This window comes from Papilio xuthus, unplaced genomic scaffold (genome assembly GCF_000836235.2).
Source record: "Papilio xuthus unplaced genomic scaffold, Pxut_1.1 DF826923.1, whole genome shotgun sequence".
Lineage (NCBI taxonomy): Eukaryota > Metazoa > Arthropoda > Insecta > Lepidoptera > Papilionidae > Papilio > Papilio xuthus.
In genome coordinates, this window is record NW_013531726.1 from 4,461,637 (window position 1) to 4,487,822 (window position 26,186).

Here is a 26,186-nt window from a genome sequence, read left to right on the forward strand (position 1 = left end):
ATGAAGGTATAATAGTGTTATACAGAAATAAATAGTTTTGGATTAACCTCTATGTAATGTACTTTAAAATTGTTACTCACATTTTCGCTCTGTATCGATGTACTTTCGAATCGAATACATTATATCGATACAAAAATCAAACCGATCATATTCCATCGTACCAATCCACGAAAGTACGTATCGGATCGTTCAATACTACCAAATACTACCCTAATTCAGAAACAGTCAGAAACGGAACGTAATCCGAAATCTACACGCATAGCCCCACATGGAGGGCGTTAACAATATATTTTAAAATAATCACAGTTCTCGGAGAGTGAAACGTACAATAATAGTGAATTGCATTTTAGTAGATGAAATATATTTTTTAAAATGTTTTCGTGTGTGCCCAGGTCATTGAAGTAAGTACCTTTACGTTTATTTTTGGAGTTTACATAACGTGACACCTGTGTTTTATTTGAATTGTATACAAATTAAAAACTATCGCATTTATGAGCAATGATTATTTAGCAATCAGTTTGTATTCGCTAAATAAGGGATTAAGTAACATGTTATTAACTCATATGTTTTATAAAACCACGCGCATTTTTTACATTGTTACGGTACTTTCTGTAATGTGATGGCATGGTTTCTAGGAAGTAATTTTGCGTACTGTGATCCGTTTCAAGGTCTCACGTTGTAATCGTGTCGTCTCTCTTTCAGAATTTCCAAATATTTCCTCGGTGTTAAGCGTCCGCCTCTTATTGATCTTTTCGATAGTTACTTCCACGTAACCGTACAAATATTAGCGGAATTGAAACGTTTTGTTTTTAAATGAAAATAGCACTTACGCCAACAATTAATTTTAGAAACCTATTATAGGAATGACGTAGTTTCGTGTGTAAAGTTTTTAATTTTTTCGATTCCGTAAAATCCAGTTGAGCGTTTTAATTAACCACTTTATTGCAATATTTTATATTTGATAAAATGACATCATTTATGTTCAAAACAACTAGATATTTACTAACAAAAAAATATTCTCAGTACTAAATTTTAGCAGATGATGATTTAAACTTTTTTTTAATATATCTTTTTGACATTTACTTTAGTAAAGTCAAACCAGACTGTTACAATAGTAAGACCTCTCAGAAAACTCATATAACATTTGCACATAAATGCAGCTTAAGGGCCCCACAGTATTCACCCTGATTACAGGCTTCTTTGTAAATTTTACCTATCTTAAATCTCACCTCATCTATTTTAAATGGCAATTAAATTTTTTTTTTGTTTTTATGAAGGTTTTTGTTATTTTTTCTTATGTTAATTAGTGCAACAATACTATATTTTCTGTTGGTTTTTTAGTTGGCTTAGACTAAGATATATCTGTATTATTAGTTTGTAAATAATATTTTGTACAATAATTAAATATTTGAACAAAATAGTTTTTGTACGATAAGTTGTATTGATAAACTTTGGAATTGAAACAATTTACTTATACTTGGATGTGAAATAGACATGCAATAGGTGCAAAATAAACTGTAATCCGATAACAGCTATTGTAAAGTAAAAAAAGATTTGTCTTTGTGTTCTTAAAGTTCAATAACCTCAAGGCAATTTTTTATTTATAAATATCATATTTATAAAGTTTATAAATGAGATATGTGTTTGTACTGGTGTTATTATAATGTTGGCACTTTGTTGTGAGCTAATAATATGTCACTAAGACAACATAACAGGTTTTTTATTTCAGATGTCTACTTTGTTGTAGTCTAATTTTAATACTAGTATGTAGGAGCTATTTGCATGCACTGATATAAAATGGGAATTACCAAGCCATAGATTTATGGATGGATGCTAGAAAATATCTCTAAATTGGCTCAATAGATCTCTATTACTTTTGGGTGTAGGTATAGAATATAGTTTTTTTAAATTTCGCACGGACTACGACGCGGGCAAAAGCTATTGCCCATTTTTCTGAATTTGGCAATAATTGTGGTCCAAATTTTATGTGAAATTTAACAATTTCTTTTTTTGCCTCTCAAAGAGTTTTCTGCCCCACTTACAGAGGGCCATAAACAAGATATTGAATTTGCGTCGTCGAAAGACTTGTACGAAAATATCAAAAACAGTATTATAAATCGGAGTATTTTCGGTAATTTATGGACGTGCGTAATCTTTAATTGTGATTACATGTATACGTTATGTGTTCGTGTTTCTTCACACAGGGTATCTTTCTATTGATCGATTTATCAGACACGTATTCCACGACAAATTGTACATAAGTATGATGCTAATAAATTTCCCAAGCCCGTTAAATTCGTCTCGTAAATGATAAATAGGACTGTAGTCTATTGCTTATTTCTTTCTCTTTTGCACCATCTTATAACTCACTGGCAGCAACCCTATAACCCCTCGGATATTATACACTTAATTTACTCTAGATGTGTATTCAAAATTAAAATACGCAAACTCTATGTTAATAGTTAGAATACGATTCGCACACGTAACAAATTACGATAGAGATATTTGTATTCTATTTTGCTGTAAAAAGCATCTGAAAATACTAAATCTGTTATAATACTGTGTCGTGTCGATTTAATATTTGGAATTCTATGAATCCAAATTCACGTAAACAACTGTTTTGAATTGCAATTTATTACTCTGTTCTGTTTAAAATCATATCTGAATTGCTCTGAATTTTCTTTTATCTTATTTTCACTCTTGTAATCGGTATCAGTTTATTATTTAAAAAAAAAGGTTTTTGACATTGCGGTTAACCTTGTTTAGTATGCATTCAAATATATGTCGCAGGCAAATTGTATAAATTCGCCGTTTACAAAGTTGGCTCCAATTTACATACTGTCGGCGTATGCCTGCGACATATTACATTTGCGTAACTTTTGAAATTTAAAATATTTCACCAGTTTTTTTTATAGCTTATGGTATGGTTATAGTGTAATTTCAGGCTGATTTTTAATATAGTTTTTATATATGGCAATAAAGTAGATATATTAGTGGTCTGCTGATCGTGTTTGCTGTTTACCCGTGTCCTTGAAACTGGCTTTCCTTGTATCTTATCACGTAAGCGTAACTTGGAATGTAAAGAGGAAATTTTAAGCGATTGTAAGTTATAAAACATAGTAATAATATTATAAAATCAATCTTCCTAACTACTAATACACATCTAATTGGTATAAAAATATTCAGGACATTATAGAGACTTTAACAGATTACAGTCGGAAAATTCATTTTCGTCTTTTTGTAATCAATTCAAACTCACTATTACAAAAAAAACTAGCAACGCATTTTACTATAGAGATGAGTGTAGATGCTAATAAGGTTATATAAGACGTGAAAAGTAGTAATACTCGTGTAAATAAGACTAAATAGAATTTATAAATTGAACTGGTGACCAATTGTATGACGCACGTGCTAATCTCCCATCGTGTTAAAATATATTTGTGAGTAGTGACCTACACCATTGCTATGGGCGTGTTACCAGCCTCACATAATGTATCAGGAAATGCTAATTGTAACTAATCACTCTGTAATTTACCGCAACAATATTAAATAAACGTTGTAGTGGTTTATGTTAACAATACCTTAATGTTCATTTTATACGGATCAAAACATCTGAAAAAGTGTTTTACTAAATCCAATCATCAATCTTACTAATAATGCAAAAGTTTAGATGGATTGATGGATGTTTGTTAGAAGTTATCTCCAAAACGGCTCAACGGATCTCGATGAAATTTAGCACAAATGTTGAACATAGTCTGAAAAACCACTGAACTCTATAATTGGATAGGCAATCTATCTTTCCGACTTAAACGCGCCTGTTAAAGTTCCTTACAGTTAATTCTATATCTATTATTAAATCGATTCCTCACCACCGCCAACAACCGCAACTGTCGGTGCAAAATCAAATAGGCACAAAGTACCACGGTTTTAGCCTATCTATGTATAAAGGTTTTTTTACTAGGTTTCTGATATTTGAATCTAGTGGCGGAATTATTTCATGTAAAAGTTAACTTGAAGACTGCTCGGACGTAACAGTAAACTCTTGTTTGAGTAAGTCGACATTGAATGACGCTCGGGTATTGATTTCCATTGTTAATGACGTATTTAACGTTTCCAACAGTATTGGTATAGAGGATTTTATATGTGACAATGCCTTCAGTGAACGCCTGAAGTGGGGATTATTTCAACGTCATGTAAGCCTTTTAACATGGCTAAGTAGACGATAACAGTGCATATATATTTTAAGTTTAGATAATATAGAAATTCTAAAGTAAAACTTAATAATTTTTCCAAGGTACTGCTAACTATCGAAATTTCACTATTTCCTTTACTTTTTTAATTAAAAATGTATTGTATTATGGTTAATTACAGTTACTACTTAAGCGATAACACATTGATTACAATTTTCTTGTTAGCGTAATAAGATAACGATTATTTGACAATTTTACTTCACCGTAACTTATGAGAGAAATACATTGTAACGTATTAAATCCGACCAGAATTAAGCTACCTCTCTCCGCGCGTCCTTGATTAGTCTATGTGTTCCTCCAGGCTTTGTTCCATATCTAACCCAAATTACAGCGAGATCCATGCCGATGTTCTGAAGGTAACTTCAAACTTATGATGTAAAAAAAACATCCATCTACCCATCCATCCAATCATTTGCATTTTAATATTAGTAAGATATTATAAATTCCATATTTGAAAGAGTTTCCCTGTTCCCTAATTTAGGGTAATTCAAGTATTGCCCAAAACTTGTTATGTGTAATCATGTTTATACATAACTTATATACATATATCTCTAACTTTGACGTAATTCAATTGTAGTACCTTATCTTACGTGTATTTAGGTTTTATCAACAAGAGTTTTACTATCACATAATTTTGATACAAATATAAAACTACTGAGTTATATATAACCTAATAAAAACAAATACCTAACGATTATTCAACAGACGTAAATTGAAAACAATTTGTTCTTGTAAAGTTACATAAGTTAAACATTTTTAAAATTGCAAGCTTGCAAATTATAGATAGACAATTATTGTTATTGCAGACTATTACGCTTAAAAATATCTTATTTTGCTGTAATTCAACATAAATATAAAAAAAACACGAAATTAGATTGCGCTATCATGATCAACTAAACGTATCCATCTCTTTCCCTAGCTAAAATCGCTGCGTGTACTATGAATGATAAATAAGAAAGCGTTAATGGGAAGACTAAAATTAATCGTCCTTCCCTATTGCTTATTTTGAATATATTTTCATAAATCAACACTGACGTCAATAATCACCGACTCTTCCTTTCGTATTCACTCATCCATGGATAATGGATGATGAAATGGAGAGGAAAAATTTATTCAGTTTGTTCAACACGTTATTAATAGACGATATGAATAAACGTGACTTTGTTCGCCTTGATCTTGATCACCATTGTAGCCGCCCCCCTAGCCGGGCCGTGGATAAACTAACGTAGATGCCACGGTCCGGTTGGGCATAGGAGAACACCGCGGGGTTTAGTGGGTAGTCCGGTCTTGTTCCCAGGCCGGGAGTCCCACACGAAACCGTCCCTGCTGCCCCCGCAGCACGGACGGCGAAGTGCATAAACGCATTCCTCGCGTTAACAAAACCATTGTAGCCGTATTCGTATTTATATATGACGTCACAGAAACCTCAAGTTGCCATCAGAAATGTTGACTTAGTTATGACTAGTGATGTTACAACAATGGCAAGAGTTATAAAAGTCTATTGTAAACGTTATGCATGTGGTAAACCGAGCAAAGTACCTAATTAATTTGTCTGAGTTTATTACTTTGACTGTGACATACAGTTTGAATTCGATGTTACATCACTTGTGTAACATATGACTAACGCTACCGTTGCTTCTGGTAAAATGTGGTTCAGCCGAATTCGTGACTTGTTTGAATGAATTGAACATATATGCAGATCAGTTGCTCAACTAATAATGATATTACATACAATAGGAGTTTTGTAGTGTGGAATATATGTCCGCGAAAAAGTAAAAACCGAGCGAAAATACTTTATAACATACTAGCTGTCGCCCGCGACCATGTCCGCATTTATATTATTTATTATTATTAGTAAGTTAAATAAAAAGCAGCTGTTCAAGGCATAAATTCGAAAAAAAAAATGAATATATAGTATCCTATGTCCGTCTCCTGGCTCTAAGCTACCTCCTCACCAATTTTCAACCATATCGGTAAAGCCGTTCTTGAGTTGTAAATGTTGTAACTAACACGACTTTCTTTTATATATATAGATTTGAGGAATACTTTAATGAGTCTTTATTTTGGAGAGCGACCTATCAGAATAGTAATCTGCTACGCACACTGCGGTTTGGCACACTTGTTGGTTTTTTTAGTTAAATTTATTGTTAATTTTCTAGTATGTGTTAAATCATCATATACATTAGATTTAAAGAATTACATTGACATTTCCTTTGTTTCAGATGCTGTACAAATATAGGCCCCAAAAGGGCTCTGCCTTACGTCCTAACGAATAGTCCAGTGTTCTTGGACCCAACAATACCACAATGCAGAACCTACCACGAAGTGACTGGCAACATTATCTGCCCCAATATGGTGCGGGGCATCGATCATTTGAGGGACCCACGCCTCAATAAGGTAAATAAATAATTATAACTCAAGAAAATTATTTCAAAGTATCACTGAAAGGTCGACGTACATTTAGGAGGAATGTACTCATAAAAATTTCGCATGGTTTATTTTCAAATTTGTTTTTTTTTCGTCATTCACGTTAGGTCATTGAGGTTACCTTTTAGTAGTTCAGGTCAAATTTATAAAACAATTACTTTTGGATTTAATAAGTACTAGCTGTCACCAGCGACTCCGTTCGCGGGGTAAAGAAAAACTTAGCCTCTGTGTTCTTCCAGGCTATGTTCTACATCTATGCCAAATTCCAACAAGATACTTACTAATAAACATCCACCCATACACCCAAACATTCGCATTTATAATATTAGTAGGATTTTAAATATTTTTATGCGTTTTTATGCTGCGCAAACATTTTTAGGTACGTAATATGTCAACATTTTTTGAATGTTTTATTTTCGTCATATGTTGCCGTACAATGAATTGAAAATATGCCAAAACTTTCTTAGTTGTATGTTGGTTATAAATGATTTTTGTTGTCATTCGTATACTGATTTTGTTTTCTATTGATCAGTCACACTGTCTTTTTTTATATCATAAGGTGGCAACGAGCAAGTGGCCACCTAAAATCGCTGACATACGCAATAGCATATGCGTTGCCTCCCTTTAATCGACGGAGGAGAGGATGCACATAAAGCAAATATGTTCCCTTTCCATGTATCCTCTTCCACTTCCCATCCCTTCCTTATAAGAAAAAAGGTGGGAAGGGAAAGAGGACTAAATTAGGCCTCCGGGACGCACACTCGTCAGACGAAACGCGGAATAGCTTCCACTTGACGCCTGTCTTCTGTGCGGTCGTGGTATTTCACCGGGCGAGCCGGGCCAATTTGTGCGAAGATGTTAAAGCTGGCTCTACCACTGTTAAAACTGTTGTCTCTCTTATTATAAATCTCTCGTTTGTTACATGGTTTTATATGGCTGTTCCTTTTTATTTCTTTCATCTTTATTTTCTCCTCGATATGTTATAAGTTATGATATACTAATAAGAGATAATATTGATAATATTTACGTAGCTTATTGTAAATCCTGATAAAAATTATTAATTTAGACGGATTAACGATATTAACTACTCATTGAAATTGCGCAAACTAATTATATAATAATACGACGAATGACTTGTAATCATTTGATTTAATTTTACTGCAAAATTGTTATCAAACGATAAGATATGATACGATTTTCTGTAAACTTAAGTGATTTAGGGTGACTGATTATTTTTATACAATGTTATCATAGCACGTGGTTTTAGTAAATACTAAATATTTGATACAAAGGGAATTAATACTTTTAATATTTATGGGGGATTTTAATGTTACAATTTAAAAGATTTTTGAGACCAAAATCCCCGTTTAAAACATATTGTTATCTCTGTTTTGTATAAAGATAACGACAGGGATGACGATATGTTTTATACAGAGACTTTGATCTAAGAAACCAATGGTAAACGAATAAAATTAGCGATTCAAAGTTGCTGGAGTCTAAACCCTTGATTTTAGAAGTCTTTTGCAATTGTTTTCTCTTGTGGTTAAACTTTACCTTAGATATTGAAATGTAACTTAAGTAGCGGATTTAGTTGTAAACAGTAAATCTGGAAAAAACATTGATAATTCAGTCTGCTATCACTAGTTCTGATTACACGAATTCTTAATTGTACCTTATTGAAAAGAAGCTATCAATTGCTCTTTACGTCGCCAATTTCTAACGGATTTCAAAAAGGGGAAGAGTTCTCAATTAGTCTGCTGTATGGTTTTCTATGGCTTTACTAAAATCACATAATATTTCAGGGTCTAGCATTCACACTAGAGGAGCGGCAAGCTCTCGGCATACACGGTTTATTGGCTGCCAAGTTTAAATCTCAAGAGGAACAACTGGACATCTGTAGGATATCTATAGACAGATACGAGGACAATTTGAATAAATATCTTTACCTCGTCGAGTTACAGGTGACTAAAAACAATAAAGGTACCATTATTATATGCCTTATGTTAATTTTATACACGGTGACAAATCTTACTATTTTTGCACGCAAACTTTGATAGTTTAAGATTAGTTGTTTTTGTTTTGGATCGTTTGATATTGCAAACATAGTTGACCATGATGTTTAGCATTTGATGACATTTTACCCAATTTAAAAAAGAAGGAAGTTATCAATTCGTCTGTATTTTTCTCTCTATAAGATGCATAGATAACTTCAGAAAGCCTTGCAAATCTTTGTGTAAAAGTTGATTTCTCCTTAAAGGAAAGTTAGCTTTGTATTCGTTGATAAGAAATTACATTTAAATCAGACAATTGTGGAAGGAAATATAAATATTTTCTTTATTAATACGCGATAGTTTTTAAGAAAAGAGTTTTTATTACGTTCTATTTGTGGCTAACTTTATAAAGGTCAATTATGGTTGCGACGTCTATATTTAGTCATTATAAAATTCATCGCTATAATGCTTATTATATTTTATATTTAGATAATCTATATGTATAATTAATTTTTTTTATGACAGTCGCATAGTTTATTAGTATAAATGTGTTTTAAAAAATATTAGCGTATTTTTATTACTTAGGTTTATATTTTATGGGTACTTTGTTCGCAAAATACTTTTAATCATTTTTAATTTCCTTTAAGTTTATTGGCAATATAATATTATGACCGCATGTTATTATTTGCAATATCAATTTGGCAAAATAATTTTGTTTGACTGGAATATTTAATTCTAAAAGCATTTTTGGTAGATTTGGTTTATTTATGTTATTGTATATTTTAGTAATAGTGATTAATAGTGCTATCATGCTTACATTTATAATGAATTATTGCAGGACAGAAATGAGAAGTTATTCTTCAGACTTTTATCAGAGAATGTGGAGAAATATTTGCCAATCGTTTACACACCGACTGTCGGTCTGGCGTGTCAGAGATTCGGTCTCATCTACAGAAGACCTAGAGGTCTTTTCATCACCATCAATGACAAGGGACATATATTTAACATATTGAAGAATTGGTGAGTGGTTTTTATTTAATTAACTTGATTGACATTTTAGCTGTTACATTTGCTTGAGAAATTTCCATGATCCTTATTCCATTAAAGTATCAAACCGGTTATTACCAGTTCTGACTGGTTTATACTGGATTATTTTGTATTCTCGATGGCTAAATAATTGGTAGCAAGTTAGAACTAGTGGTATATTTGTAGGCCCGAGCCTGATGTAAGAGCGATAGTCTTCACCGATGGTGAAAGGATCTTGGGTCTAGGTGATTTGGGGGCGTACGGTATGGGCATCCCAGTCGGCAAACTTTCCCTATACACCGCCCTTGCCGGGATCAAACCCCACCAATGTTTGCCGATCACTCTTGATGTTGGAACTGACAATCAGGTAAGTTTACTTTGACATGACAATGACAATTTGACAGATGAATTGACAGTCGCGGCAACCTTGTAACAATCACTATGCGTCAAGTCAATCCATATGTTCGAATATATGGATTGACATGTCACTTCAGACATACAAACTAATAAATAAGAAATAATTGTTTGGCATTTTGCATTCAAGAACATAGTTAATAAAATATACATCTATTTCTCGTTAGCAAAGGTAAAACAAACCTTAAGTTAGGCGTGATAAGATTGAGTTTTCAACAGGATCTGTTGGAGGATCCCCTTTACATTGGGCTTCGTCAACGGCGCACAAGAGGGAAGGAATACGATGAGTTTATTGATGAATTTATGGAAGCGTGCGTGCAGAGATACGGACAGAATACATTGCTGCAGGTTAGTAAAAATAACAGATAAGTGGTAGGCCCAGGAACATCTGTAGCACGAATGGGTCTCACCCAATAATAGGTACCACGACCACACAGAAGATAGGCGTCAAATGGTAGCAATTTCGCGTACAGTCTGATGAGTGTACGTGTTTCTTATAAAGCAAGGGTTGGGAATGGGAATGAGATTTAATTGGATGGGATACATAGTATGGGGAAATATTCTCTTTTTGTCTTTTTCTCCGTCGATTAATGGTAGGCAACACATCTGCGATTGTGGATGTCCATGGGCAGCGGTGGCTTCGCTATTTCGGCGAATCCAGTAGCCGCTTGTTCGTTTGCAACCTTATAATATAAGGTAAATACAGGATACAGGATGTTGTCTTCGTGTTTAATTCAAAATGGTCGTAAAGTTTTATTGGAATAATTTAACGTAGGCCGGGGACAGTTTCTGGCATCTGCCATTTACGGTTACGCCTGTTAGCGATAATGGACGGAAAGATTCAATCTATAAGGGGATAGAACTGGAACATGTTGGGTTTCCGCCGAAATTTATTAAGAAAACAAGATATGTCTATCCGATGCATTCAGATTAAAATAGACATTCATTTAGTCAGCAGTATAGATCTTGTAAACTAAATCTTAGCCCGAAGTGGCATTTAACAATTGTGAGTGCTGCAGCGTAGAAAAAAATGTTGACAATTTTTTTTAATTATTCGTAAATTAAATATTTGTCCATTAAAGCGACTCTGTAGCGCGGAATTAAAAAATAGTAGCTTAGATGTTCTTCCAGACTATGTATGCCAAATTTAATTGAGATCCGTTTAGCCGTTCTGGAGATACCTTCAAACAATCATCCATTCATCTATCCATTAAAACAACTGTCAGAGTAAGTTCGTAAGTAATAGAAAAGATGTCTTAATTGAAATTTGTCTTTGTTTTTAACTGAATAGTATATTTTTTTCAGTTTGAAGACTTTGCTTTAATAAACGCGGGTCGTCTACTTCAGAAGTACAGGCACAAATACTGCACGTTCAATGACGACATCCAGGGCACTGCGAGTGTGGCCGTGGCGGGACTCATGGCCGCCGTTAGGGTCACAAAGAGGAAACTCAGCGAGAATATCTACCTCTTCCTAGGCGCGGGATCTGTGAGTTAATTATCTGTTTACCTTGTTTCCTTATGATAGTTGTAATTTGTTTGATTTTGTATGTAACAATGCAATTAGGTTTCTGTAGTTCTGATTACTACGTAGATAACTCAAAAATAAAAAAAAATACAGATTGATACATCGGTAATTGCAAATTTTGTATTGAATTATCTTTGTCTCATTTTCCTTGAAATAAAACTAACGCCGTGTTTAGTACGAATTTTGCTTAGCATGAAAACGCTGATGACGTCACTGATACGTCACGGAGACTTAATACAGCTAAATTACTTTGAGGTCCTTTGTACACTAGGCATCGTAAATCCTCGAAAACTGGAGAATTTAATCGCTAAGCGTCTTACGGAATACTTTCTGTATTGACAGATTGGTATTAACCAAAGACAGTCGCTACAATTTTCAAGATTGCGGAAGAAATTGATACAGTTGACATGTAGTAGTGATCGAATAGACGATTCGCTTCGACGATTCTACTTGTAAAGAACGCGCGCAACGCGAATCCCCTGATCCAACCTACAATATACCTACCTATAAACAATATTAATTTAAAAGATTTACGTTACCATGTGTACAAAGAGTCTTATGTTATGGTACTCTAGCGGTCTCCGGCGACTCCGTCCGCGCGGTATTAAAAAAAACATAATTAGTAGCCTATGTGTTCTTCCAAAGTATGTTCTATACTTATGCCAAATTTTCTTCGAGATCCGTTCAGCCGTTCTGGAGATACCTTCAAAGAAACATCCGTCCATCTAAACATTCGCATTTTTAATATTAGTAAGATGTAATAGAAAATGTTCTTTTCAGGCTTCCAATGGCATAGCTAATTTGACAGTAGCGGCGATGATGTCTGAAGGTCTGACAGAGAGACAGGCGAGGGAGCGAGTCTACATGTTTGATGTGGACGGGCTTCTGTCGACGAGACGAGAGGGCGGAGTACCGGAGCACGCGAAAGCGTTTGGCAAAGATATAGAGCCGGAGAAGGACTTTGAAGCTTGCGTTGCGAAGATCAAGCCCAGTTGTCTTATTGGTGGGTATTTTAAATTTTAACATATTGTCATCCTTTTCTTTCTCTTTGTAAAAACAGAGACAGCGATGCAATCGAAATGCATGTTAAAGCCTTTCTTATACGTGGCAAAGTAAGCCCCCCTGTACACAATGCAATGTAAATGTTAGAAAGCTATTGACTGTGGGTTTAAGGGACCAAAATCTCTGTTTAAAACATATTGTTATCTCTTTTTTGTCAAAGATAATGACAGGGATGACGATATATATAGAAATTTTGGTCTTCGAAACCAATGGTGAAAGAATTTTCCATCATTTACAATTTTGTATCCAAGCCAACATTAGTACGATGATAAAAATTTATCGAGTTGTGTTACTCATATTGATATATTTATTGCTGGCATTCGATGTTTTATTGAGTAATTAATTATGAAGGTAATTTCAATATTTTATGTATGAGAGAAATGACCTTGGAACTGATATTTATTAGCTATTGTTTACCAAGTTGTTTACAATGTATGGAATTCAATACTGAATTATGTTTCAAATACATTCATCAATTTAATTCTTTAGTTTTCATATTAATTGCCCGCGATTACGTCAGCGCAGAATTAAAAAAAAAACTCTAGTAATAAAAGCCTGAGGATAGTGTATTTTGCAACACTGAAATAATTTTTCAAATAGGTACAATAATTTCGTAGCCCATTCAATTAAAACAAACAATTAAATCTTTCCTCATTATTTATTTATTAATATATTACCAGCTGTTGCCCGCGACTCCTTAGCGCGGAATTAAAAAAAAGTAGCCTATGTGTTCCTCCAGACTATGTTCTATATGTATGCCAAATTTAATTAAGATCCGTTCACCTGTTTTGAAGATATCTTCAAACAAACATCCATACATTCATCCATCTAAACATTCGCATTTATAGTAAGATAAATCAGTTGATTATGTATTTAAAAGCTAGCATTTTTCTCTTTTTTTATAAACATTACTTCTTAAACGTTTCAGGTTGTTCGACTGTCGGCGGAGCGTTCACACCGAATGTTTTGCAACAAATGGCCAAGAATATTGAAAGGCCGGTGATCTTCGCGCTGTCCAACCCCACCAGCAAAGCTGAGTGTACCGCACAGGCTGCCTACGATTACACTGAGGTTAGTTCACAACGTCAACGCGTTCATGACGCGGTGTTAACCCGTTTTAAACGTGTAATACCAAGATCACATAAGACAGGCGTCAACTGGAAGCAATTCTGCGTACAGTTCGAGGTCTGATCCCCTCACCATTCTCCACCCCTTTCTTATAGGAAAAGGTTGGGAAGGGAAAGTGGATTTGACGGTGGAGAAGACGCATAGGAAGGCGAAATATCTCATTCCTGAGCGTCCTCTCCTCCATCGAATAAAAGTAAGCAATGAGTGTGCAATTGGACTATGGACAACGGTCGTTTCGCTATTTCGGCGAATTCACACGCCCGTTTATTCCTTTGCCATCTTATAAAAAAAGTAATGTTTGGTAGTATTTTTCTTATTTGGAATGTATAGTTCAAGAGAATTGCAAATTAAATGCGTTTGGTTGGATATTTGTTAGCACTAAGCTACAAACCAAGTTGAGGAAGTTGCCGGTGACTCCTAGTTTATAATATTAGTAGTAGATTTTTGTGTAATTAATACATTTTACTATACAGGGTCGTTGTATCTTCGCGTCGGGTTCCCCGTTCCCGCCGGTGCAGTACAACGGCAAGGAGTATCACACGGGGCAAGGCAACAACTCATACATCTTCCCCGGTATTGCCCTCGGTGTTATTGCCACTGCCACACATCATATACCTGAAACTATGTTCCTTACTGCAGCTAGAGTGAGTTCATATTTGTTATTAATATTTAAATTTTAATAATGAAATAAAATGATTGATTAAATTAGTTTTTTTAATGAAAATTAAATTGTAAGTAGCTATGTGATCGAAGGAAGAATTATAAATTTATAGGAATTTGTTTTGGGATTTTTGATAAAAATGTATTGTTTATTTAATTTAATTGCGAAAGCTATGTATTAATATTATATATACGGATTTATAATATTTATTATATAAGCTACAGTTATTTATTTTTTTGCCAGGTTTTGTCTGAAATGTATTTCAAAAATCCTTTTTTTATTATGATTTTGTTTCTAATTTCAGACTCTGGCTAACTACGTGAGTGAAGCTGATCTATCCATCGGTCGTATCTATCCGTCGTTGGCCGAGGTGAAGGATGTCTCCCTCTCAATTGCAATAGAGGTTGCTAAGATGGCTTACGATGAGGGTAAGTGTGTTTTGATTAAAATCATTTACAAATTTTAGAAATTTATACCAAGATTGTTAAGTTTTACTGGAGATATTCGTTGATTTTGTCTTCAAATAATTTTTTAGCTTATTTCTGCTAAATATAGGCTATTTTGTTTTAATATTTTATATTTCTTTTAATATTATTTTATTTGTATGCCTAACGAAATTATTTTTAATAGTAGTTGTTTTTGTTTAATTTATTATATTTATTTCTCGTTATGTGCAGGTATACAATGAATAAAAATTATATCAATATTGGAAATTTCACTGGTTTGTTTTATTTTTTAGTTTTTTTTTAATATCTCAGAAATAAGTAGTCCAGAATTAAGACTTGTCCAAACACCCAAAAGTTGATTAAAAAACTTGCAATGGACGACCTTTCCCGTATATTAAATTTGAATAAATATTTTGTTCATTATTTATTTCTATGTATGAATAATTTGGAATTAAAATCATAGTTGGTTAGGTTTAGTAGAAACATTTTAATAGTATATTGCTATCGTTAACAGTAATTATTTATTTTATTGTACAAATAAACCCGATGTGATAACTATAAATAATTTATTTTGGTAAGTTTGGTTTATTGATGTAAAAAAAAACAGATTATTATCACTTTATACGTTATTTTAGTTAGCATACTTGAGTTATTTTATAATTTGTTGTCGAGTTGCACCGTAAATTTTAGTTACAATGATACCTATTGATGAAAATAAAATGTTTTTTTTTTATATTTTAAGGTCTCGCCTCAGTGTATCCGGAGCCGAAAGATATATCTAAACACGTGGAAAACCAGATGTACAACTATAACTATGAAAGTTCTATGCCGGTGGTATGGGGATGGAAACCCGAAGAGAAGTTTAACGTGAGACCGATACAGCCTGTACCCAAGAATATTTAAACTTGAACCAATGACAGTTAAATTATTAAACAAATACTTAATCAGTGTTGCCATAAAAAATATCTTGACCATCTTTTTTTTAATATCATAACTTGACCACTTTAATGAGATCCATTAAAATGGAATATTGATGCATTACAATATTGCAATTTACATTTTAATGATCAAATTTGAGTTAATTTTTTGACCAGTTTTATTTGAAATATAATTCATATTTATTTATCAATGAATTAGAGAAGGGTCTATCATTTTAAAAATACAATAGATTTTCTTTAATACCATAATACTTCTATGTAGGTTATTGAAATGGTTTAGTGGGAAATTGTAGGCTCGATGCGCCAAACTAATAAATAGTGTTCAAAATATTGTCCATTTTATACATTTTATTACTATAAAATAACAGATAATATTAAAATGATTAACAATACAAAAAAACTTAAGGCCCTTGTCTCTAATATTATACTGTTCTTACATAATTCTTAATATGATAATATTTATGTATTTTCACGTATTTCTATAGCTTAAATGGTCGTTTATTCATGTTAAAATACCTCGGTATTTAATATTTAAATATATAAAATTTTTGAATGTAGTTCTTAGTATTCACTTTGTCTGTGTGTGTGTTCATAGTGGGTAGTGATTCACAAAGTTTAAATATATAGAAGTGACAGAATATTAACCAGTGGCCTTTTCAGCATTATGTGTTGGCATTCTGTTTTATGGAATGTTTTTTTTGCTTATTCTAATAATTGTTTTTGTTCATTTAAGTATTTATTGTGCGTTTAAAACATTTTTCCTATTCTCAAAGGTTGTAATATTTTTAACAATTTCTAATGTGTTAACGAGTTCCCATTGCCGAAACATTACACAAAAACTTTTTATAATTAAGACGTTTGACTTACGATTTTTGAAAGAGAACTAAGATTATAATTTGTTTTTTTTTACACAGTTTTTTTAACAAGGGTTACCAACTCGTTAAGACAAAGTCAGTGAGCGCCTTAATATTTATTATAAGTTTTTTTTATCTTTTATTTCGTGTGTATTTTTATTTTAACGGAATTTTGAAATTGTATTATTGTAAAATCATCTAGTCACCACAGCATTACATCTGAACAACTATTGTATGTATTATTTTTGTATTATACCAATATAAGTATTAAATACACAATAAAATGTGGTTAAATAAAGACATTTAGACAAATATAAGAGCGCAAATAGAATAATTTTCGATTAATATTAAAAACTAAGTAACTGAATCCAATTTGCTTTTATTACATTTAATGTCGTTTAACTATGCAATATATAATACCTCATTAAAAAAGTCGTGAACACGATAATAGAAAAAATGAAAACACATTTATGTTTTTTGTAATAAATAGCTGCCTAAATACTTCTACAAAAAATAAACAGTTTAATGATATATTTAAAAATGTTATGAACCTCTGAATGTCAGACATTTTATCTTATCTAATTTCTTGATTTATGTGTGCGTGGAAAACAAATCAGTGTTATTTCAATGTCGAAGTAATGTATTATATATTTGTTTATTACAAATCTATGTACCAATTTTTTTACATACATAATTGTTTACATTTTTTAATGCATGCGTTTACAAATGTAGTTTTTTTTTTAATTGGCCACTGTTGCTTTATATGGTATATAAATAATTGTATTGTAATAAAAAGTATTGCATTGATTTAAATAAAATGCATTTATCGAGAATCGATTTATGTTATATACATTTTGTGATAATTGATCTTTATATCGATTCGCAATATCGATTTAAAAATGTCTTTTCGATTCGAAAGATTGTGCTTTGATTTCAGTATTCTTTATTGATAGATAGAGAAATTATTTTCGCTGAGCGAAAAGGTTGAGTTATACTTTGAGTATTTTATAATTAAAGTAATTTATGTTACATAAGACATGTATCTATTGATACAAAGTGATTTGAGTTGCTGTGACGATGTTAGAAGGTGTCGCCAGATGTAATTTTAAATTTCCCCACATCCGATGTCATTTTCCCTACTTAATTGGGAAAAATAATTTTATATATTATTTATTATACCACCAATAATCTGGAGACACCAAATTTAGGTATTATGTGACAAAACGTAAAAAAAAATGTTTAATTTCTGTTTTTGCGTGCGTCTAAACACAATATGTTAACATATTCATACACATGCTGTCAATTTTGCTTCGATTTCATTAACACTTTTTTTTTAGTTTAATATTAAGTAATTTTCTTACAGGTCAATTAATGTTCTATAATTTGACATTTTTATTCTATGAGTTCCTTCTGCCGTAAGTTATTGTGTATGTTATCTGTAGAATAAATCGTTGACTACAATTGATGTTACTAATTAAATATGTTCGAAATATTGTGCCTTTTAATTGTACAAATATCCTCTAGTCTTAAGCTTAATGCGATCAACAACACGGTTCATCCTAAATTGAAAAGCTTAAGAGCAAAATGTTTAATACAGGTCAAATGTTTTTGTTAGAAAGCAAAATTTTGGATAACCATTTTAGCAGAATGTTGCTTTAGGAAAGATGAAGTACTATTAAAATATTTGCATATTCGGTTGTATACAAATTAATTTTGACATTTTTGACGTTTGACGTTGACAGGAGAGCACTAGTGAGCTGTCATAATTTAAATTGACTACTGAAATCTATTAATGGATAGCTAGAAATGACAGCTTTAGCTTCGTTCCTACTTAATCACTGTTGAAGTTCCTGTCAGTTTGAATCACCGCTACTGCCAACAACCAAGATTGTCGCGCCAAGATGGCGGAAATCAAATATAAAATACCACGTTTTATTGTCCATTCAAAGAGGTCAGAAGTCTTTAGCTCTGTATAATTTTTCTTTATATTGACTAAGTAGGTTTTATATATTTAATGACAGAACTAACCGCGACGGCAGCGCCTCTGTCTCCGGGCCCGATATGTACCTTTGTTTGACTATACAAAATATATTTACAGGATCATTTTACGTCAAATGTGACATAAATATATCAAGCATAGAAGAATATAATATAAATCGGAATAATATCAAGACAGAATTTTACTTTAAATGTTTTATATATTTTAATTGTGTTTTTGATCCAATGGGTTTTATTATTACCAAAATGGGTTCTTTCATTCCACAAATACCGTAAGAATATTCATAATTGGTTTTTGATTTATACGTGTGTCAATTTCAGTAAAACAAAGCCACTAGATACTATCAATTGCTTTACATAAGTATAACAGAAACTACATCACGCCCGTAACCCAGAGTGGTAGGCAGAGACCACGGACCTCAAAATGACGCGGTACTGACTCACGCATACATGCACGTCAGTTTTGGGTGCTTTTATTACCGCTCTTCTTCAGAATTTAACAGTGGTAGAACCCGGTTTAACATCTTCACACGAATTGGCCCGGCTCGCCCGGTGAAATACCACGTCCATACAGAAGACAGGCGTCAAGTGGAAGCCATTACGCCTTTCGTCTGATGAGTGTGCGTCCCGGAGTATCTAAGAAAGAATTTTCCGGATGAGAGGATGCATGGGATTCTTTTCTTTCTGTGCATCCTCTCCTCCGTCGATTAAGGGCAGGCAACGCATATACAGTTGTGTATATCTATGGGCAACGGTCACTTCGCTATTTCACGATTTCAGGTGGCCGCTTGCTCGTTTGCCACCTTATATAAAAAAAGAATTTCATCAATCTGGATGGTATAAGTTCGTTCGGCGACCGACACTTTTGCCATACACCAATATTGTTTTTAGGTATACAATGAAAGTCCTGAAACGAAGATTCTACATGCTATATCATCCTAGAAAATGTTTATTGGCAAAACTTCGATGTATTCAAGACCGTGAAATTAATACAATTTGCGGTGACACGGTTTCTTTAAATATGACAAGAGGTGTGGACCATTTAGGGGATTCCCGAATCAATAAGGTATGATGAATATTCAAAATAATTTTCGAACAACTTTTGTATTATTTCAAATAATACTGTATATTGCTGCCGTCTTATGTATGTTCCGAGAGCGTCGGTGGCTCAAAGGTTAAGCATTTCGTTTAAAATCTGTAGATCCTGGGTTCAAATCCCGCCATGTACCTATGTATTTTTCGAGTTTCGATTTACGTATGTACATTTATCTGACGTTCTTACGGTGATGGATAACATTATGATCAACAACCTATAGCTGCGAAGGAATTCAAAGATGCATATCTTTGAATTCAACTAAACCCGCACTGGGCCAATATGGTTTACTGTGGCCTAGTCATTTCTAACTTAGGGAAGGCTGCGAGCCCCTGAGTGGGGACTTATAGTGAACTAATGATGATTAACTATTTTATCCTCTTTGATAACAAATCAATCCAGTGATAAATGGTAATAATCTTAAATTACCGTCATAGGGCGTAGCATTTACGATAGGCGAACGTCAGGCTCTGGGAATAATAGGTCTCTTACCGCCTGTGGTGAAGACACAAGAAGAACAGGTGGAAATGTGCAGATTATCCATAGACAATTATGAACACAGTTTGAACAAATACATTTATCTGGTCGAATTACAGGTACTTACTTGATTTTTTTTAGTAAATTCAACGTATATGCTATGTTGCCAAATAATCGACATATGCATTCTATAGATTCAAAATAAAGATGATATTTCCTCTAGTATTGCTGATGTCCATGGGCGTCGTTGAACATCTCGGTGTTCCCGCTGCGCGTTTGCCCCCTTCTGTTATAAAAAATAAACTCCAATTACGTATCTATCTGTCTCATTGTTTATAAAACGTTTTTATAGGATAGAAATGAAAAGTTATATTACCGTCTCTTGTCGGAAAACATTGAGAAATACATGCCAATAGTGTACACGCCGACTGTTGGCTTAGCTTGTCAAAGATTTGGCTTGTTGTTCCGACGGCCGAGAGGACTTTTTATTACCATTCATGATAAAGGACATATAATAGATGTTCTAAATAGCTGGTGAGTAAGAATTAGACTTAAAAATATTTATTTAACAAAGAAAAAACTCGTCTTTTCCAAAATCGAGTCATCCATCCTTAAAGGTAGGCAACGCATATGCAATGGCGTATGTCTATGGGCAACGGTCACTTCGCTATTTCAGCGATTTCAGGTGGCCGCTTGCTCGTTTGCCATCTTATGATATAAAAAAAAATCGTAAGTTTTGCTGGATACTGATTTTCTAGGCCAGAAAAAAATGTTCGAGCGATAGTGATGACTGACGGAGAAAGAATCTTAGGTCTGGGAGACCTCGGTGCGTACGGTATGGGTATACCGGTGGGCAAGTTGGCTCTCTACACGGCACTAGCAGGCGTCAAACCACATCAATGTCTACCTATCACTTTAGATGTTGGCACAGATAACCCGGTAATATAAATATATAATTTAATAATTCTTAATTTATGGAGTTTAAAAGTTAAAAGAGGTAACGTCGGTAAATGGTCAAAATGCGAAAGATTGTATCGTTGCTACGTAATTCCAGAATGGATGAACTGATTTGGATGAGATTTACAATAGATAGATTACAGTATGATATAGCGTACAGACAGACAACTTAATTATCTTTTTATTATTTTAACCCGGATGAGATTATGAGCGACAGCAACTACGTATAAAGTATGCTTAAAAATATAAACATTTGGTGTTCACAGAAAATTCTCGACGATCCTTTATATATAGGTATAAGACAAAAGCGTGTACGGGGTAAAGAATACGATGATTTTATCGATGAATTTATGGCTGCATGTGTTAAAAAGTATGGTCAAAGCACGCTTTTACAGGTAATTTGAGGTTATGTAAATCAAAATGTACATACCGCGCCTATTAGTTTCGTCCGAGTTTGTGTTTTTTTTAAGTTCGAAGATTTCGCTATGGTAAACGCAACTCGCCTTTTGGCTAAATATCGCGATCATTATTGCACTTTTAATGATGACATACAAGGAACGGCGTCAGTTGCCGTTGCCGGTCTCCTAGCTGCAATTAGAGTAACAAAGAAGAAAATAAGTGAAAGTACTATTATGTTCCTCGGTGCTGGTTCAGTAAGTAGTACCATTTTATTAACTTTTAAAGTTTATAAACTAATACCTCGTCCGATCCGGCCACATAATAGTTAAAAACAATTTAAATGTTGAACCGCCAGGTTCCATCCACACCACCTGGATGGATGGCATTCCGCGCAATTTCTTGCCTCGCACAGCCGCGTTGTGGTACGGTCTGACTTAGGGACCTTCAAGAAGCGAGCATACCATTTGCTTAAAGGTCGGCAACGCAGTTCCTCTGGTGTTGCAGATGTCCATGGGTGTCGTTGATCACCTCGTTGTTCCCGCCGCTCGTTTGCCTCCTTCTCTTATAAAAAAAAATAATCCTAAAATGTTCTTAAATTACACGTGAATCATCTGTTTCTATATGTAAAGTAAATAAAAAAGAATAATTGTGCTTTAAATTTCTAGGCGTCTACAGGAATCGCTAGTTTATTAGTATTAGCTATGTCTGTAGAGGGTACACCGGTTGAGAAAGCACGTGAAAAAATTTACATGCTCGATATAGACGGTCTTCTTACGACGCGTCGTCAAAGTGGAATACCCGAACATGCTAAGGAATTTGGAAGAGATTTAGAACCGGAAAAGAATTTTGAAGCTTGCGTTGTGAAATATAAACCTACGTGCCTTATTGGTAACGATATATTTCTTTATTTATTTGTGGCGCCATCTGTTATTAATTATAGTTAATTAATGGACATACTTATAAGTATACTACTGTTAAAGATAAAACTGCTTAAACTTTCGTGAGACATTATAACAACTAGAAATGGCTTAACTCACATATGAACGTGGCGCCAAGATCCCAAAATAAACACTCGCCCTGAAACCAATCGATGCCTCACCGGAGAACATACGTTAGTTAAGCCGTTTCTAATTCATTTATACTACTGTTTCTTTATAAAAATTGCTGTTTTCTTTTTCAACTACAGTTACAAGCGATTTATTTACTTGACTCTGCTAACTTATGTCGACTCTATTGTTTACCTAGAACTTTTTCTTTATTACAATTATGTTCTTATCATTTGTGGCTTATTAGGTTGTTCAACTGTTGGCGGTGCTTTTACTCCAGCAATTTTAAAACAAATGGCAAAGAATGCGGAAATACCAATCATATTTGCCTTATCTAATCCGACATCAAATGCTGAGTGCACTGCACAACAGGCCTACGACAATACGAACGTAAGTAACATTTCTAAAAGATGAATAAATATTAGTCGTAGCAGTCAAATTGTACACCATTGATTCATCAATAAAATTTCTTCGATATAATTGAACATTGACTCAATGTATTTCATTTAACGTCTATCCAGTGTTAAATTTTCTACGAACGCTCCAAATGTCCTGATGACAAAGGTTGAATCTCATATCCTTAACCTGCCCTTGTCCCTACAGGCCGGCACAGAATGTACTACGCAATACATCTAGCCGTCTTATCTGAATTCGCTTCTTACGGGTATCCATTCACAAAATCATCAAATCATTCCTCGATCTTCTTCTGCCCCTTGCAGCCACCCACATTCAATATTATAACTTTGTTTTTATGTCATGTATCATTTCTCCGCATATGTCCATTCTACGCTCAACTTTCGTTACAAGGGTTCAGTCTTTCTTATTCTTATCTTATTATTGCTACTTAATATTATGGATGCCATTAAATATCTTTATATATATAATTCTTCTGTGAGTGTGTATGTCACTGAACTTCTCTCAAACGACTCGACCGATTTTTATGAAATTTTTTGTGTGTGTTCAAGGGGATCTGGGAATGGTTTAGATTCACAATTTTCATCAAATATTAACTTCATATTAATTTATTCAAATTAAAGACGTGTAGACAGGACAACGTCTGTCGGGTCCGCTAGTTATATATAAAATTTACGTGTCACAATTTTCGTTCGCACACTCCTCCGAAACGGCTTGACCGATTTTCATGAAATTTTGTGAGCATATTGAGTAGGTCTGAGAATCGGCTACTATCTATTTTTTAAGACCGCGCAGACGGAGTCGCGGGCGACAGCTAGTATTTTTATAATAATAAATTTCATAGTCATGGGAACTTTAGTTGTCTTTGTTATTTTCATATTCGATTTCCCCGTTAGTAGATACAGCGAGCATAAAGTAACGTCCGATTCTATTTGGTATGCAATTTATCGCAATGGGTGTAGTGTAGTAGAATATGTAATGTTATTTTCTCCCATTGTTCGCGCAAACTTGAAGCAAAGGCATTGGCTAAAAAATTGTTCGTAGAATCAAATAAGCACTGGTCATATATGATTGTAATAATGACTTTAGAAAAAAGAAAAAAAATCATGTTGAAATATTCTTTTTAAAATATTATATGGCTGTTAGAGATGTTTTTTTTATTGTAGTATTCTTTACTGTTGCTTACATTTGATTTCTTTCTCAAGGGTAAATGTTTGTTCGTGTCTGGTTCTCCGTTCCCTCCAGTTGACTATCAAGGCAAGAAATTTTACACAGGTCAAGGCAACAACGCTTACATATTCCCAGGATTAGCCCTCGGTGTTATTTTAATTAAAGCTTATAAGATAACGGATGATATGTTTTTAACTGCAGCTCAGGTCAGTGATGGGAAAATTATTGTTTCTTAATTGGTCGATAAAGAAAAACAATTGATAGTTATAAAAGCGATATTTTCTGGTCTTTATTTTTCAAGTAATTTTTCAGACGGTTGCAAATTTTGTGACTGAAGAAGACTTGTCAATCGGACGTCTCTATCCACCTTTACAACAAATAAAACAAGTTTCGATGTCTATTGCTATCGAAGTTGCAAAGATGTGTTACAAAAAAAGTGCGTTTCACTCGTTATTATTAAAATTCTAATATTATATTTTTAACTTATTAGCAATGCGAGCAATATATTGGCTAGAATATTTAGTTTACGTTAAAAACATCCATACAAAAAGGTATAATTTCTTATGAAGTTTTTTAATATCCGAGATAATTTGTACGTTTACAGAAGTGGCATCTCTCTACCCTATGCCGGAGGACTTTGGTAGCTTCATTAAGTCGCAACTTTTCAATGTCAACTACGAGTGTAATTTTCCAAAATCTTACGATTATCCTCCTCCATCTTCTATAAAAGTGCGAAAAATAAAAGAAGCCTATCAAAAGAAACGGTATACATTTAATATAATATTGGGGTAGAGTCTTCAACAATATTTTTTAGGTTTACGAACTCTCTAGTGCAATACCACGACCAAACAGAAGACACGCATCAAGTTTTACGTATGTACATTTCGTTTGTCGTCTGACGAGTTTGCGTGTCGGAAGCCTTATTTTAATCCACGTGCCTTTCCCAAACCTTTGCTAAACTGGGTTTTAAAAGAGGGTCCCGTGGATTAAAGGCAGGCAACGCATCTACAATTGCATGTGACTATGGGCAGCAATCGCTTTGCTACTTGTATTTCGGCGAATTCGAAATTAATATTTAAACTAATAATATCAAAGTATTACTATTAAGAATTTGTTGTTTTTATGTTTAAACGTTTTTCTTAGTGTGAAGGATTCCTTTTTTCTTATAGTAAGCGATATTTTTATTAAACCATTTGCTGCAAACGGAATTATTTTCTATAATAGTAGGTATATGGACACTGTGCAGATGTCTGCGTGTAACCCACACATGTAAGTTTGACGAAATCAAAAGTGCATTAGCAATGGAAATGCATTCGCTAATTTAAACAGGGTGGACACGTATTGACCATTTGTAATTCAGTTTTTTTTTATTTTTTATTTGTTTCCCGTATACTTATTGCGATAGACAACATCTTATTGAAATAAAATTAGATGAATAGGTACGTATTAATTAATTTGCAGATCTTATCCAACAGAAAAATAACATTAAGAAGAATTTAAAAGTAATTGGATTTAAAGGTAAAATTATTAATACTTTTATATAATTATTTTTTTATACCAAATTTGGTTTCTTATTTTTCCATTTATTTATAATAATAAACTTTCATTTCAGAGAAACTACTAGTAATTTTCATTTGGTGGCTTCAAAACTATAGAGTTTTATTTTATTTAATTATTTAATTGGAAACTATTTGTTAATCTATATTTTAATTTAGTTTAATATAAATGTGACATTCACATACCAAAATTATTTTTATTTCTATTATTAAAACAAGTTAAACCTAAATCCTAAGCATTAGTATAGCCATTCAAAGGGGGAACGCTGTCAGTATCTTCGGTACCTTGCCTAAAGGGACTACTTTTAATAATATATTTTAGTTAATTATTCGTTTTTAATATTTTATTTAA

At 33.3% G+C, this 26,186-nt stretch overlaps 2 protein-coding genes across 2 annotated transcripts; both read left to right on the plus strand.

The window, feature by feature from the left end:
• Positions 1–206: 206 nt before the first annotated feature.
• Men-b (NADP-dependent malic enzyme b, mitochondrial) lies at positions 207–16,054 on the plus strand. The gene is made up of 12 exons (XM_013318604.1): positions 207–401; positions 6,473–6,647; positions 8,480–8,638; positions 9,507–9,688; positions 9,881–10,061; positions 10,328–10,456; positions 11,414–11,596; positions 12,416–12,638; positions 13,626–13,768; positions 14,299–14,469; positions 14,791–14,914; positions 15,675–16,054. Exons 1-12 carry the CDS (start codon positions 373–375, stop codon positions 15,833–15,835), a joined length of 1,860 nt encoding a protein of 619 aa, XP_013174058.1. The 5' UTR covers positions 207–372; the 3' UTR covers positions 15,836–16,054.
• A 2,791-nt stretch (positions 16,055–18,845) lies between these two features.
• On the plus strand, positions 18,846–25,777 carry LOC106122403 (NADP-dependent malic enzyme-like). Its single transcript, XM_013318350.1, has 13 exons — positions 18,846–18,994; positions 19,614–19,788; positions 20,253–20,411; positions 20,645–20,826; positions 21,051–21,231; positions 21,516–21,644; positions 21,720–21,902; positions 22,314–22,536; positions 22,942–23,084; positions 24,314–24,484; positions 24,591–24,714; positions 24,883–25,042; positions 25,740–25,777. Exons 1-13 carry the CDS (start codon positions 18,948–18,950, stop codon positions 25,759–25,761), a joined length of 1,899 nt encoding a protein of 632 aa, XP_013173804.1. The 5' UTR covers positions 18,846–18,947; the 3' UTR covers positions 25,762–25,777.
• The last annotated feature ends 409 nt before the right edge of the window (positions 25,778–26,186 follow it).

Coding starts and splice junctions, on each gene's coding strand:
- Men-b (XM_013318604.1), top strand. CDS start 373: ATGTTTTCGTGTGTGCCCAGGTCATTGAA. Junction 6,648..8,479: donor GGGACCCACGCCTCAATAAG/GTAAATAAATAA, acceptor ATAATATTTCAG/GGTCTAGCATTCACACTAGA. Junction 8,639..9,506: donor TTTACCTCGTCGAGTTACAG/GTGACTAAAAAC, acceptor GAATTATTGCAG/GACAGAAATGAGAAGTTATT.
- LOC106122403 (XM_013318350.1), top strand. CDS start 18,948: ATGGGTTTTATTATTACCAAAATGGGTTCTTTCATTCCACAAATACC. Junction 20,827..21,050: donor ATAGATGTTCTAAATAGCTG/GTGAGTAAGAAT, acceptor CTGATTTTCTAG/GCCAGAAAAAAATGTTCGAG. Junction 22,537..22,941: donor TAAACCTACGTGCCTTATTG/GTAACGATATAT, acceptor GTGGCTTATTAG/GTTGTTCAACTGTTGGCGGT.